Source organism: Acomys russatus, chromosome 4 (assembly GCF_903995435.1).
Source record: "Acomys russatus chromosome 4, mAcoRus1.1, whole genome shotgun sequence".
Lineage (NCBI taxonomy): Eukaryota > Metazoa > Chordata > Mammalia > Rodentia > Muridae > Acomys > Acomys russatus.
Genome location: NC_067140.1, coordinates 14,132,937 through 14,148,568, shown reverse-complemented (window position 1 = coordinate 14,148,568; position 15,632 = coordinate 14,132,937). Strand labels below are relative to the sequence as shown.

Below are 15,632 nucleotides of genomic sequence, written 5' to 3'. Positions count from 1 at the left end.
CAACCCAGGAAGAGGAAAAGGGTCCAAAGAGCAGGCAAAGGAACCAACACAACCATGACGTATATGCAGAGGCTCTCATATACGCTCAGACCCTTACAGGTTTCCTGGTTGTTGCTTTACTCTCTGTCAGCCCCTGTGAGCTCCGCTTATTCGTTCTGTGGGCCGTGTTCTTATAGTGTCCTCTACCCCTCCGGCTCCTACAATCTTTTCTCTCCTTACTTCACGAGGTTCCCTGAGCCCCCCGCAAAGACTCCTAGTGATGGGGGATACAGAGTCTGAACTGGCTATCTTCTGTAACCAGGCAAGGCTTCCACCAGTGGTGAAACTGGGAGATCAATGCAACCACAAAGCCTTTGAGCTACCATCTGTCTTGCCTGGAAGATGTACTGGGGTGATGTGATGGTGGTGCAGAACTTGTGGGAGTGGCCAACGAACGACTGGTCCAACTTGAGGCCCATGCCTATGTCTGACACCAGCTGGATGGCTAGGATTCTGAGGCTGGATAGCCCAGAGACCTAGGATAGAATCAAACCCAACCGGCCAAAAAAACAAAAACAAAAACAAACCAAAAATCATGATGAAATTATTCCTAGTGATATTCCACTATATTCATAGACTGGAGCTTAGCCCACTCTCTATCAGACAGGCTTCATGCAGCAGCTGATGGGAGCAGATGCAGAGACACACAGCCAAACATTAGGCAGAGCTCGAGACTATTCTGTCTTACTATAATTAACACAGATATTAATATTCAGTGCCTGAGAGTATTATACATTAAACTTGAGTAACTAAGACAGTGATTGCTGTGTTTTGAGTGGGCCAAAGGGAATGTGAGAGACCTGCCTGGCTCACTCAGGACATCTTGAACCATATCTGTTCAACTTCTGGTGGTAAAAGGAGCCTGACTGTTGTTTCTGAATAGCTCTTCTGGCTCTGGGGTAGGGGATATCAGGAAGGTAGCTGGATTGGAAGAGAGGTACAGAGCTGGAGTTGGGAATAAAGTTCACTTAGGGGGTGTGCAACAGACAGAAAAGAGGACCTTGTATGCTGGGTGAGTGGGTACTTTCAGACTGGTGTCACTTATGGGGGCTCTACAGGGGGCACCAAGTTCCCTGGAAGCTCAGGACAGGCTCTGAAATGACTGTTCAGTTAGCTGACCTCTTCACCGTGGGCTTTATTGTTGTTAATTTGTATTTTTTATTAATTAAAAATATTTTTATGTTTACCTATATTTTATATTATTATACATATAAACAATAAACTACCTATAGCAAGAAGAACAATGACACAATCACATTCTTACTGTTTTGGCTATTTGTACTAATGGTGGGCTTTAATTACTTTATTGTCCAAAAATGTAAGGAGCATCAATGAGTACATCTTGCTCTCTTTTAAGATTAGAGAACATTTGTTTCTATCAACTTGAGTTAATTCAGACGGAATCTAGAGAAATTAACAATGAGCCAACCAACCAGGCAACCAACCAATTAAATTGGAATGTACACTTTATATAAATCTTTATTGTTTATTTACTATTCATGTGTGTGTGTGTGTGTGTGTGTGTGTGTGTGTGTGTGTGTGTGTGTGTGACAGTGTACATGTGGAGGTCAGGTGACACTTTGTGGCATTCAGTTCTCTTCTTCCACCATGGAGGGTCTGGGGGCATCAAACTCAGGTCATCAGGCTTGTTTAGCTGTCTTGGTGACAAGACCAAACCTGCTGACTCATGCCACTGGCCTCCTGTGATTTCCTTATAAACCAAGAATTTTGGATAGAGGATTGACTAGACGCAGGTAATACCTTCATTCTTGGACTCTGCTAGCAACCTTGATCTCATTTCATCTTCACAATGCACGGGAGGGTTGGGTGTCCACCTCTGTGCCTCTGAGGAGTAGGACTTGCCCATCATGCCGTCAGCAGCAGACCCAACAATGTACCAGGATTCTTACTCTACTTCCTGTGGCTTCCTGTTGCACGGCTCATGTATTGATTGGTGGCCGGGGTTACGCCCCTGGTATATCAAGAAGTAAGTTGACTTGTTGGAGACTGTGTTAGGGCTGACACAACGCTCATGCTTTCATGTGTTGTGCTGTGCTGGCCTCTACCTGCTTGCACATAACATTCTCTCTGTACAAGATCTGTGAGCAAACATGGAGCCAAACACCACTACTCTTATTTGAAAACTCTGGGGACATCAGACCATCAGCAGACCTTAAATTCGTACATTTAATTTTTAAAAAAGATTTTTTTTTGTTTTATATGTGTGTGTGCACACATGGGCATGCATGCACTTGTGTGTGTATGTGTGTGTGTGCAGGTGTCCCAGGAGGCCAGAAGAGGGTGTTGATCCCTCAAAGCGGAAGTTACAGACACTTTGTGAGGTACTGGGATCCAGACCCTAGTCTTCGTGACCGAGCAGCCAGCATTCTTAACTACTGAACCATTTCCCCATACAGCTCCTACATTTAAAAAAAAAATAGCTCTGGCCGGGCATGTGGTGCATGTCTTTAATGCCAGCACTTGGGAGGCTAAGGCTGGGTGGATCTCTTGAATTCAGTGTCAGCCTGGTCTACAGAGTGAGTTCCCGGACAGCCAAGGCTATCCAGAGAAACTGTTGTCTCACACCACCACCACCACACAACAACAATAACAAAACTCCAAAACACTCTAAAACAAAAGTCACCAAACAATAAATATCATTTTGTTTTGGTGATAGAGTGAGAGGGAACTGCATTTTATTGACCACTCTTTGTAATCTCAGTGAAATTATAAAGGCGACCCTCTCCCCACCTTTTCAAAGAGCAGCTATGTAGAACCTGGAAAGAGCAATGGCCTGTGCGCTCTCATCTTTGCAGACTCTCCTCCGTGACCATGCCCTTCCATCCGTGCAGCCCTGTGCCATCCCCCACAGCATTCTAAGGCACGGATGGCCTCTTCCCCTTTTGAGTCAGCAGCTTAATTGCCTCAATGAGTTAACCAATGACTTAGAGAGCGTGAAGGGCCCAGTCTGACTTCCTGCCCAGGGTGCTTGTCCCCTGGAGGCTGGAACGGCCTGTTCCTTGGCAAAGCCACAGCTCTGTGTGTCCTGTGCTCCCCTTGGGACAGGACTCTGCTTCTTTATCTTGTAGACCATACTCTGCCCCCAGGGAACGAGTTCAAAGACACACCGGTGAAGTGAGACACAGAGGAGCAGGCAATCTGGCCATCAAGAAAGCCATTGTGGTCTTGTGAGAATGCTGCTGCTTTTGGAGAAGGCTGGAAGGGGAAGAGGAGTGATACAAGGGAGCAAGAGACTCTTCCACGTAGGCAGTGCACTGGGGAGCATGCCTGGATTGTCAAGCCTGAGGAGTCTTGAATCTCTTTTATCTGTAGAAGGAAATATTTTCAGCTATATTGGTTGCAAATTTGTTCTTGAAGGTGTGATCCCTACTTTGTTGTTAATCCCGCTGGAAAGTAGAAGACGACGCTGAGCTCTCCGGGAGCGCAGAGAAGGGGGAACGAAATGACAGCAGGGCCATCTTTCTGTGCTTTTGTACTCTAGCGCAGACGTGGTGTTTAGCTGGATGGGCCTAGCCTTCTCAGACAGAATTGGCCATGGGCCCAGTGAAATGTATGGAACATTAATCATGAGGCAAAGTGAGTGCTTGAACTCCTCCTGTGTGGTTTGTATTTTAGTCTTATTATCATTCTCAAAGTAATGATGAGAAAACTGGCACAGAGAGAGAGAGGGGGGGGGGCTAATTAATTTGCTTGAGATCACCAAGTTAAGAAATGGCAGCACCAGCACTGACCCCAGACTTCCACTGTCACTCCGTATGTGGTCTATGCAGCTGGGCATTTACCCAGGGAATAGGACACAGCAAAGAGCAAGACATTTCAATCTTCTCTCAAGAAACTCAGCAGTTGAATTTCCTACTGTGGGTCATTGAGATGTCACTTGGATCTTGTGAGACATGAGCAAGTAGAATCTTTATCTGTTCATGAAAAAAAAAAAAAAAAAAAAAAAAAGAAAAAAAAAAAAAAAAAAAAAAAAGAAAAGAAAGAAAGAAAAGAAAATAAGAGGAGCTCTCTTATTAAGGGCACAGGCATGCCTAGGGTCTTTTCTTGGGCCCAGAGCCCTTCCCTTTGGGAGACTCGGGGTGAATGCTCATGTCTAGGCAACCAACCCCAGCTCCCCTGATGCCGGCCTCCCTGAGCTTGAGGACACTGAGGACCCAAGGACTGCTGAAAGGAGAACAAACGAAAACAGAACAAATTTGCTTTGGGGGATTTGGTGCCACATATATGCCCAGATACATCATCCCAGGCAGATAAATGTAGACCCTGGGAAAAGAGAGGTCCCAGAGTAGACACAGAGGCAACGGTGAGGATGTTCAGAGAGACCCAGGGGCAGAGAGTCACAGATATGGTGGTGGAGGGAGAAGGATTTCAAAATTTGAGGATGCTCTTTTAATTAGGAGTTTCGTGGGAATCATCCTTGGTAAAGACAGAGACAACGTTGGCAAGAGGGGTAAAAACAACATTAAGATTAGTGGGGACAGAAGGAAGCTCCATCGCGGTCATGGGCAAGAGGCTCTGCTGTTGGCCTCTGCCAGCAAGTGGCTCTACGCCACGGTTGGGAGAGGAGGCCCTTGCGTTCTTTTCTTTGGGGCTAGGTTTGAGGAACACACTATCCCACAGTAGGCAGAACAGCACTGGAGACTTCCTGGGCATTCCTCCTGCTGCGTACAGAACGTGTTGCAGTTTTGAGGCTCAGACCTGCAGGGCGGAGGTTCCAAGATGTACTCTAGAATGGGGAATAGGTAAGAGGACAGGCAACAGCAACCTCGTTTCCCCTTTGCTCTCCAGAGACGGGAATCAGGTTTTGCCCCTAGCTCCCAGCTTCCCTCTGGGTTTGTTCTTTTCAGCGAGAGCTAAGGCTGGATATCAGATCCAACACTATTTGGTGGATGGATCTCTGAACTCATTGTTCATTCACGATCAGATCCTGACTCTTCATAGACCCTGGTAGGGTCCATTTAAAGGGTATGAATGCATATGTGTACATGGTAAGTTAAAAAAAAAAAAGTATATTGGACAACTAGTCCGTGTGAACGTATTGTGTAGTTTTGAGAAATTCATTCAACTGGCTCCTTAATTATTTACCCAGAGTCAACTGGACATAGGTTATTTGTGTGTAGGAAGAGTAAACAGAAGGTGAGTTTGGCATAACACTGAACCCAACAAACTGCAACTGCTCGGTCAGAGAACCAGGGTCCAATTCACAGCTGGTTCTCAGAGTGGAATTTTCCCCCCCGCAGTGAGCTGGGTAGGAATTTCAGAACAGGACGACAAGACTGGGCTTCTCCTTTTCCTCGCAGAAGCTCTGCAAACAGAACTGAGCCTCCTCAGGAATATGAGCTGTCAGTCATACCCTTCAACTGAGTCCCGAATATAGAATAACGCGCACACGAAGCTCTCTTCCTACAGCGTACTGGCCCACAGTGGGCATGACTGCCCTTGTCAGGTTAAAGGGTAGTGGTGGCCAATGGGGCAGACTGCAGTCTATACTATTCCATGGAAGCTAGTCACTGGGTAACTGTGAGTGCCTCTGGATTTTTACAAAACATAAAATGCAAAGCAAGGTTCCTTTTCTCTTCCTCCGCACATACCCTCCAAGGCCAAGGTTATGTGGATCATTTTCCTGGTCTGTCTTAATGCTTTACGAGTGGGACCAAACACCGGCGATGGTCCAGAGACAAGCAGAATGAATCAGGAGGATGAGGTTGAGAGCACTTACTGTATCTAATAGTTAGTGGGAGGCCTCATGGCCTGATGAGTGCGTCATGCCTGAGTGCATCAGCTCATTTCTTCCCCCTCCTGTCTCACTATCATCATTTATATTATAAGGTTACTTTGAAAAACTCAAACCCATCGTTTTCAGAGGGTTTGGAGCCATGTTAAGAAGCAAACAGAAGAGAGATTCTAACCCAGAGTTTTCTTACTATAAAACTTGAAGCCTTGAACGTGGCGCTATTCTATTGCTGGTGCAGTTCTCTAGATGTTTCCCCCTTGAGGCACCCTCTTCTCCACAGGCGCTAACTCCTTCCCTCCCCTGGAGCCCAGACCCAGCACCTACTCAGAAAGTACTGCCTGGGACTTGCAGGCACCGGCTGTGGTGCTAGAGTGAGCACCAGCAGGAGCCGGAGAAGTGACGCAGGTGTCATGGTGCTGGCAGGATGGGCGGCAAGTCCTGGTCGAGGGTGGTTAGGTTTGCCCAGATTCTGCCGTGAGGAGAACAGAGGAAAAGGGGCTCTGAGATGGCGGCCAGGCCCTTGCAATCCAGGAGAGCCTGGCCAGAACCCGAGCACTTCCTAGCCCCGCCCACCACAGGGGCGGGTCCTGTTTCCAGATTTGCTATCCTTTCATCCTCTTCATCTGGAATTTAAATCTCTCTCTCTCTCCTCTCTCTCTCTCTCTCTCTCTCTCTCTCTCTCTCTCTCCTCTCTCTCTCTCTCCTCTCTCTCTCTCTCTCTCTCCTCTCTCTCTCCTCTCTCTCTCTCTCTCTCTCCTCTCTCTCTCTCTCTCTCTCTCCTCTCTCTCTCTCTCTCTCCCTCCCTCCCTCCCTCCCTCCCTCCCTTCCCTCCCTCCCTTCCTCCCTCTCTCCACATGCGGGGTGTGTGTGTGTGTGTGTGTGTGTGTGTGTGTGATGCTAGAAATGGAACCCAGCACACTCTGTATGGCATGCCAGGCCTGATCTACACCCCCAGTCCTATTTTATTTATTATTATTTATTATACAAAATTTTTATTTTATTTTGAGTGTGAGTGTTCGCCTGCACCCTGTGCACTGTCTTCATGCAATACCTGTGGAAGTCAGCAGAGGGCATAGGACACCCTGGAACCAGAGTTGCAGATGGTTTTGAGGTGACATGTGGGTATGAGGGATAAAACCTGCATCCTCTGCAAGAGCAGCAAGTGCTCTTAACCACTAAGCCAACTTTCCAGCCCCAGAAGATGGGACGTAGTTGTCTATCTTCCTCCCTCCCTCCCTCCCTCCCTTTATTTTGAGACAGCATCTCACTGTGTAAGCCCTGGCTGACCTTAAACTCATAACCCTCCGTTCTCTTCTGCCTCCTAGGTGGTGGTTCAATCTATGTGAAATGGATACAGTAGGGAGGGCTTCTGCTGTTTTCTATCTTTTTTGTTTTTGTTTTTGTTATTCAAAACAGGGTTTCCCTATGTAGCCTTGGCTGTCCTGGACTCACTTTGTAGATCAGGCTGGCCTCAAACTCACATCGAGCCACCTGCCTCTGCCTCCCAAGTGCTGGGCCACCACACCAGACCTATCTTTTTATTATTTGATGGCAGAAACACTAACTTCTTTCATATTTGTCTGATATTTTCTAATGTATCACTGTGATCCCTCATTTTCTTTTTGCATATTTAAAAGTTATTTTCTCAGTAGTTGCCGTTCGGGTTACAATAAACATTTCAGGTGATCTAGTTTCAAAGGTTGCCAATTTAGCTTCAGAGGAAAACAAGTTTTCACTTGTATCTCTCTCCTTCTGCCTTCCTCCATATGCTGGTATTGAGAGATAAAGGCTGTCCTTGCCTCTTTCTTAAGGCAGCACATGAAAACATCTTTCTTTTAGAAGTCTTTCTTTGGCTTTTCCCAGCCAGGGGTCTGAGAGTCCTTCTGTGGGCTCCTTCACTGCCTTATTCTCTGCCTCTGTGGCAGAAGTACTGTGTTTGTTGAGGATTTTCTGTTGCTCTCACCAGACCATGAATCATGCAACATAGCAACTGATTTAAGCTCCCAGCACACAGGAGGGAATGCACTGCCTGGGCAATAGGAACGAAAAATAGTGTCTATTCATTATTTGCTCTCAAACCTGAGACTTTCATTACTCCTGTGACTCACGCTGAGATAGAGCTGACCCGGGGCTCCACACATCTGTAATAGAAATGAGTCAGTCATCAATCTAGTGTTCTTCCGCACTAGGAAGTTTCCTATTCTGAGCTCAGGGGCAGTCACCAAGATTAAAAAGGTAGTACAGGTGTTCTCAACCTGTGGGTCCCGACCCTGATCAGATATCCTACATATAAGATATTTTTGCATTACGACTCGTAACAGTAGCCAAGTTAGTTATGCCGTGCCAATAGAACAACTTTATGCTTGGGCTCACCACAACACAAGAGAGTTGTATTAAAGGGTTACTGTGTTAGGAAGATAAAGAACCAGTGAGCTAGACCGTCATCTGTGGGTCTTCAGTGGGTCTAAAACATGGGTGTTGCAAAAGAGAATGTGGTTCTTGGGTCCATCCAACAATCATGATGGACATTGCCTATATCGCCCCACTCGGTGATCCAGGAGCTGAAACTCTTTCCATCCTCTGGCGTCGCGGTCCCCCTAGGGCTCTGATGTCCTCGCCGTGGAGCTGGTGGAGAGGAAAAGGCTATGAAGGAGGCTTCCTAGCCACCTATGATCTTAAACACAGATGTGGCAAACAACTTGGTCTGCCTTCAGTCTGCTGGCTGAAACAATGATGCTACCGTTGCCACACTGGCTGCAGGGGAGCAGCATCAAGGTTCCCTTGTTTGAGCGGCCAGTCCCATCTCTGTAATTCTTTGCTAGGCAAGGATGCTAGTGTCCACTCTTTACATAGTTGTCTTCAACAAGTGTGTGAAAGAAAAAAAAAAAAACAGAGAAAGAATATTTGGGAGAGCTCAAACTACACTCTGAAATGTAAGTGTTGCCTGAATGAGTTACATCCGGACAGAGTTACATGCTGTGCTGGAGGGGGCCCTCTCTACCAGCTTACAGCCTCAGGAGCTCAGGTTTATCCTTTCAGTCTTTTTGATATTCAGAGCCTCCGGGTTGCCCCCTTCTCATACCAAAGAATAAGCGTTGTCAGTTCCTAAAGTCCATTTTCTCCTCCCTGTTCAAACAGTGCTTCTATGCCTGTGGCTGGCAGACTTCTACTTCTGTCTGAGCTGTACAATTTTCACTGTCTGCTCTATTTTTGACAGGCACCCTCTAGTATGTATATTACACACTAGTATGTATACTAGTATGTAGTGTGTCCTCTGTGTGTGTGTGTGTGTGTGTGTGTGTGTTCAAGGAGTCACTGGGATGGAAAATTGTAGAGATGAGGGGAAAATGAGTAAGGAGGGACCACCAAATAAGTTGGTAGTAAAACCCACACAAAGCAGAAGGAAATAACTCTCAGCGAGAGGATGATGTGGACCTAGTGACTTCCAACCTCACAGGATGGTGAAAAGCCTGAGACACTGAACTCACTTCCTTGCCCTAGAAAACCAAAACGGGTTGGAGAGATGTCTCAGTCGGTACAGGGATTGTCATGCAATCATGAAGATCTGAGTTCAGATCCCTAGCACCCACGTGACCAAAAAGCTGTGTGGTGGCACCTGTCTGGAATCCCAGTGCTGGAGAGGCAGAGACAGACATGTCACTGGCCATCCAGCCCGGCTGAATAAGAGAGCTCTAGGTTCAGTGAGAGGCCCTAGCTCAGAAAATAAGAGAGAACAATCAAGGAAGACCTCTGACTTCCATGTGCACACAGCCACACAGGAATGTGTACACATACACACACATGAATATTTACACACACAATACACACACCCCAAGGCATTTCCTACATTTTCCATCCTTGGAGGCAGTAGCGATAGTCATGGCTGATGCCTGGACTGTTGCTTGGATTCTGATTTCTACCTCTGGCTCCTCTGTCAATCTTCCAATTCACACAGAGCCCATGGCTTCACTTAGATGGACAGGAAAGTCCTTTGATTCACAATCCTGTCAGGGACGGGAATTAACACCCAGTGTAAACTGAAAAGGGGCCATTCTGGACCATCAGGGTTCCTAAGATGTGGCTGGGATACAAGACTGAGGAGGAGACATATATTACACTGTGCACTGGCTGTGTGCAGACATCATGGAAGCTTTGACCTATCTCTACCTTTACAATTAAAGGGACGAGAAAACACATAAACCAAGTTTATAGACCTCCTAGAACTTTCCTAGGGTTGCCAAGTTGGTGGATTTTAGAGTCAAGATCAACCTTACATCTTCCTGGGGACAAAGCCTATGAGATGGCTTTGTCACCTAAATGAGTGTTGACAGAAGATTAATGTTTCTGTGTGGTAATTCCCACTTATACTTGAGTATCCTGAGGATTTGGGGAAGAAGATATTATTTGTTAAGTTAAAGGCATTATTTGAAAATTTAACCGGCTCTTTCTTTCTTTCTTTTTACATAATTTTCTCTATTCATATATATATTACATATGAAATATTAATTTCTCTTTTAGCTATGAATGTAATGCTTCTGTCTTAGTTATTCTTCCCATCTCTGTGACCAGACACCTGGCAAGGAGCAATCTGAGGGAGGAATCTGGCTTTCAGTTCAAGGGACTCATCGCACCACAGTGGGGAAAACATGAAAGCAAGTGGGTAAGGCATGGTGACAGGAACAGAAGGCCAGGTGGTCACGTTTCATCTGCAGGCAGGAAGCAGAGTGTGAAAAATAAAAGTGAGGCTGGGCAATAAAGCCTTAATACTAGACACTGTCAACCCACTTCCTCCAAGAGGCACTGCCCTCTAAGTTTGCACAGCCTTTTCAAACAGTGCCACCAGCTGGGGACTAAGTGTTGAAACGTATGAGCCTGCGGGGAACATTCCACATACAAACTACAACATTTTGCTACTTTGATCATGTTAAAAAGTGTTCATAATGACTTAGAACATTATTAGTGTGAGACATTGATAAGCGGGCTATATTGAAGGACATGTAATTATGAAAAATCATGTATTTTCTTTTTAAGAAATAATTACATTGTAAATGTTCACATGAGTAAGTAAGGACGACAAAAGACAGGTAAAAAACCACGAGTGATTTACAATGTGAAAAAAAAAAGATTCTTCTTATTGAATATGCGGAGAAATTTAAAGATGACACAGCTAATTCATAATAAGTATACACAATGGGGTTTTATTTATTTGGTTTTCGTGTGTGTGTGTGTGTGTGTGTGTGTGTGTATGTTAGAGATAGAGATAGATAGATAGATAGATAGATAGATAGATAGATAGATAGATATCTTCAGAGTTGGAGTTACAGGCAGTTGTGCTGGGAACCAAACTCAGGTCCTCTCTCTGCAAGAGTGGTATGTGTTTTTGACTTCCGAACTATCTCTCCAGGCCTCACTCTCTCTCTCTCTCTCTCTCTCTCTCTCTCTCTCTCTCTCTCTCTCTCTCTCTCTCCCATTTATCTATCATCTATCCTTTATCTTTTTAAATTTTTTTAAATTTTTATTTATTATTATGCATACAGTGTTCTGCCTGTATGTACACTTCAGGCCAGAAGTGATAGATGGTTGTGAGCCACCATGTGGGAATTGAGCTCAGGACCTCTGGAAGAGCAGTCAGTGCTCTTAACCTCTGAGCCATCTCTCCAGCCCCCCTTTATCTTTTTCTATATACTTTTTTTTTTTTTTTTTTGCAACAAGGTTTCTCTGTGTAGCCATGGCTGTCCGGAACTCACTTTGTAGACCATGCTGGCCTCGAACTCACATCGATCCTCCTGCCTCTGCCTCCCCAGGGCTGGGATTAAAGGCGTGAGCTACCATGCCTGGCCTACACTATTTTGTAATTAAAACACATAGATAACAGTGTCTTTCAGAAAGGAAAAGGCCTGTTAGCTAGAATAGAAGGCTGATTCTGTGACAGGAAGTGCAATTTCGGCAGGTGCTCTATTCAGTGTGGCGCAGTACGAAAAGAGCAGCCAACGAAACAGGCGGGCTCTTACTCTGCTCTTGCTTGGTCACTAGGAGGCAGCAAAGAGCCGATGCAAACCTTTCCTGCCCTCCCTCTCTCCCCAAGTCTAGCTGTTGGGAAGTCTCTGTCATCTGGCAGTCTGCGCTGGTCGCTTTAGGCAGAGCCATACTGTTCCAGGTTCTGCTGCCCACTCTGTCCCTCTGTGCTGTTGCTGTGATCACTGGTCCAGGAAGGGCACCCAGAACAGAAGAAGATGCCTAGTAGGTGATGGGCAAGGAGGGCCTGAAGTTTTAGTATCTTACCGAACACTCAGTTCTGCCCATAGCACTGGGCTGGCTCTGGGCCATTCTGCCCTGGTACCCAGTGCTAAGACTTGGTGAAGGACACAAAGGAAATTTCGCCAGTGTGAGTGGAACCCAGTCTTGTGGTCTTAGAGGAGCTTTAAGCTCGAGGAGGAGTCTCTTTAGGCAGTCACTTCGTCCACTTGCTCCTGCTCCCTGCCAGGAAGCCAAGCCTGTGAGAAAGGGCCTGACATTGATGTACACCACCACTACTACTCATCTTTCTGAAAGCGTCGAGCACGCAGCACGCTTCTCACTCTTCCGTGAGAATCTTTGCAAGAAGCTCCTGTGAGTGGGAGGGTGGGCTGCGCTTCCTGCACCCATGTTCACCAGCAGAGACAGAGTCCACGTCAGAATCATGAGGACCTCAAGGCATGGGCAAAAGAACACCAGCAGAAACGCACCCACACTTCTGTCTGAGACCTTTGTTCCTGTCAAACGGAGTAGAACGGATGACAAGGACCAGGTTCTTTGACACCCCCCCCCCCCCACTGCCGAGAACCACTGAGAACTCAATGCATCTTGCACTTGCGTCCTGACCTTTCCAGGCATGGCCTTCACTCTCTCTCCTCTCTTGCTGTGGCCCAAGGAGTCCTGCCAGCTTTGAGGGGGTGCTTTGCTGGCCCTCGCATAGCCAGCCTTCCCAGGTAGGGGAGAACACTCCTGGAGCCCAGGGTAAGCTGAGGCCTGGTTTCTCTTCCTTGTCCATATATACCCACACTTTCTAATCTCCTTTCGACACTGAGGTTGAAGTCAGCTTATCAAGAGGGTAGTGAAAGCTAGGTGTGGTGGCAGATGCTTTTAACCCCAGCACTGGGGAGGGAGGCGGAGGCAGGTAGGTCTCTGTGAATTTGAGGGCAGCGTGGTCTACACAGTTGAGTTCCAGGCCAGCAAGGGTTATATAGTGATACTGTGTCTCAAATAAGAAACATTCACAATGAATCTTTCCGCCATCTTGGTGCCTGTGGAGGCCTGCTGGGAACAGGGCTTCTAAAATGCAACTATGTCTGGAAGGCTGTGGTGCAAGGCCATTTTTGCTGGCTACAAGAGAGGTCGCCTGAATCAAAGAGAGCACACAGCTCTTCCTAAAATTGAAGGTATTTATGCTCAGGATGAAACTGAATTCTACTTAGACAAGAGATGTGCTTATGTGTATAAAACAAAAAACAACGCAGTGGCTCCTGGAGGCAAACCAAACAAAACCAGAGGGATCTGGGGAAAAATAACTCGGGTCCATGGAAACAGTGGCATGGTTTGTGCCAAATTCCAAAGTGACCTTCCTGGGAAGGCCATTGGACACAGAATCCATGTGATGCTGTACCCTTCCTGGATTTAAACTAATGAAAAGTAAATAAACAAAAGTGGATTTGTGCTTTTGTAAAAAAAAAAAAAAAAATTTCACGATGAGGACAATGAATCCAGGGAAGTCAGGTTATAAGCCTGAGACGTCTTCACATGTACACGCGCATGCACGTGTGTGTGTGTATGTGTGTGTGTGTGTGTGTGTGTGTGTGTGTGTGTGTGTGTGTGTGTCTAGAAGTAGGGGTTTTCTCTAGAACCTCACAGTTTTCTCCATTAACTGAACCCAGGGGCAAGCTTGAGAACACCTATGCCAGATTCCGTCAGTCCCTCACTCATCTATGTGGCCACTCTGGTCCTAAGTCCTGTGTTGGGCAGGCTGCCACCAAAGATGTCAGTGCATTTGCTAACTGACTGTGTCCCGTTGCTCTCAACGCTCCTCCTCTGCTCTCTCTCTCTCTCTCTCTCTCTCTCTCTCTCTGTCTCTCTCTCTCTCTCTCTTTCTTTCCTTTTTTGACCCAAAAGAACAGGAAGGGGAAAGCAGGCAGTGATTTGTGATGATGCTACCAAGGATGAGCTGGCACAGGGTGGCTCTGGGTCTTGCCCATATCCGTGGAAAGCGGTCATTGGATTTAGATTCCCTCTGACTCTGTGCAACCACAACTCCTCTGAGATGATCCTGTAGACACAGAGGTGAGTGGTGTGTGGTGATCACTCGCGGCATCAGATAGGAATAGAATTCGGATGGGCAGGCCTTACTCAGAGGCAGTGCCCAGTGCTGTAGGCACTCAATGGGGACACAGCCTCTTCCATCAGACCAGAGCTTCTGACCTACCTCAATCATTATAGCATCTCTGGAGTTCATCTTCACCAGTGCCAACCTTCCCCTTCCACATGGAGCCTTGGGAAAGAGAGCAGACATCATCAGAGGTATGCAGTCGCCATGGCCTGGCCCTCCCAGGAATCTAACCTGTTGCCTTCCCATGTAGCCTTGTTACTAAGCATCTTTCCAGGTCATGGCCTAATGCTCTAGTGGAGACTATCAAAAGAAACAGCACTAGGGCTGGAGAGATGGCTCAGGGGTTAAGAGTACTTCCTGCTCTTCCAGGACTCATGCTGGGAGGTTTATAGCTGCCTATAACTACAGCACTAGGGGAACCAGCACCCTCTTCTGGCCCCCATGAGCACCAGCACATACATGTCATACATGTCACACACACACACACACACACACACACACACACACACACACACACACAGAGAGAGAGAGAGAGAGAGAGAGAGAGAGAGAGAGAGAGAGAGAGAGAGAGAGAAATAAAAATAAGATGAAAAGAAACATTGTTTGAGGGGCTCATATAGAGACAGACTGCTTACTGTTCTCTGACATTTTTCCATTAACCAGGGCCTGAAATTTCTCTTTGGCTCCTTCTAGCCCACGAGCCTTCTTTGGTTTTATCTCCCAGCCCTGTCTCCCCTTCTTTTCTGCCATTCCTCTCGCTTCCGTCCTGGCTGTTATGCAGAACTTTGCAGCTGCCTCTCATTGCTGTCACTGTTGTCACAGATGCCACCGCTGCTCTTCTGCTTCCTGCTGTCGCTTATTTCTTTGTGTCAACCAGCTTTGTCTGCTCGGATGGGAGGAATCAAAGTAAACGAGAAAAGGTGAAGAGATAGATGGCTTAGCAGCCAAGAGCAACAGCTGTTCCTGCAAGAGGACAGAGGTTTGGTTCCCAGCACCCACATGGCTGCTCATGTCTGTAACTCCAGTCTTAAGGAGTTTGACACCCTCTTCCGGCCTCCACAGGCACTGCATGCATGTGATGCACAGATATCCATGCAGGCAAAACACCCAGACACATAAAGTTAAATTAAATTAAATTTAATTTAAATAAGGTCACTGAAGGTAAGCCTAACTGGGCCTCATGTTGTAACACCAGGGAGAACAGCACAGGAGGACAGCACACAGAGTTTCAGCCTGTTTAAACGTCCTGAAAAAAAGGTGTGTTCTCACAGCGTAACTCGTGACAATGAAGATGAGTTTACTCCAATCTTGGCACTGTTCTGTTTGCATCAGTTATAACAGCTGCCCTGAAAGGCCCCTGGGGCCGGTACCTCTCGCTCTGGCCTAGGGCAACACGATTACAGAAGAAGTTCAGCATTAGCTCTTTCTCAGAGCTGCGTCTGCAGTGACAGTCTGGGGAGCTGGAGTTGTGCTAAGACA

General features: G+C 46.7%; 2 protein-coding genes across 2 annotated transcripts; one reads left to right on the top strand and one right to left on the bottom strand.

Annotated features, from left to right (window-relative positions):
• Window positions 1-4,604: 4,604 nt before the first annotated feature.
• On the bottom strand, window positions 4,605-6,206 carry Wfdc13 (WAP four-disulfide core domain 13). The gene is made up of 2 exons (XM_051144844.1): window positions 6,119-6,206; window positions 4,605-4,786 (listed from the first exon to the last, which is right to left on the bottom strand). The coding sequence occupies exons 1-2, from the start codon at window positions 6,204-6,206 to the stop codon at window positions 4,605-4,607; spliced, it is 270 nt and encodes an 89-aa protein (XP_051000801.1).
• A 6,912-nt stretch (window positions 6,207-13,118) lies between these two features.
• LOC127188520 (60S ribosomal protein L35a-like) lies at window positions 13,119-13,451 on the top strand. The gene has a single exon (XM_051144957.1). The coding sequence runs from the start codon at window positions 13,119-13,121 to the stop codon at window positions 13,449-13,451; it is 333 nt and encodes a 110-aa protein (XP_051000914.1).
• Window positions 13,452-15,632: the final 2,181 nt, after the last annotated feature.

Coding starts and splice junctions, on each gene's coding strand:
- LOC127188520 (XM_051144957.1), top strand. CDS start 13,119: ATGTCTGGAAGGCTGTGGTGCAAGGCCATTTTTGCTGGCTACAAGAGA.
- Wfdc13 (XM_051144844.1), bottom strand. CDS start 6,206: ATGACACCTGCGTCACTTCTCCGGCTCCTGCTGGTGCTCACTCTAGCA. Junction 4,787..6,118: donor TCCCAGGCAGTACTTTCTGA/GTAGGTGCTGGG, acceptor TCCCCATTCTAG/AGTACATCTTGGAACCTCCG.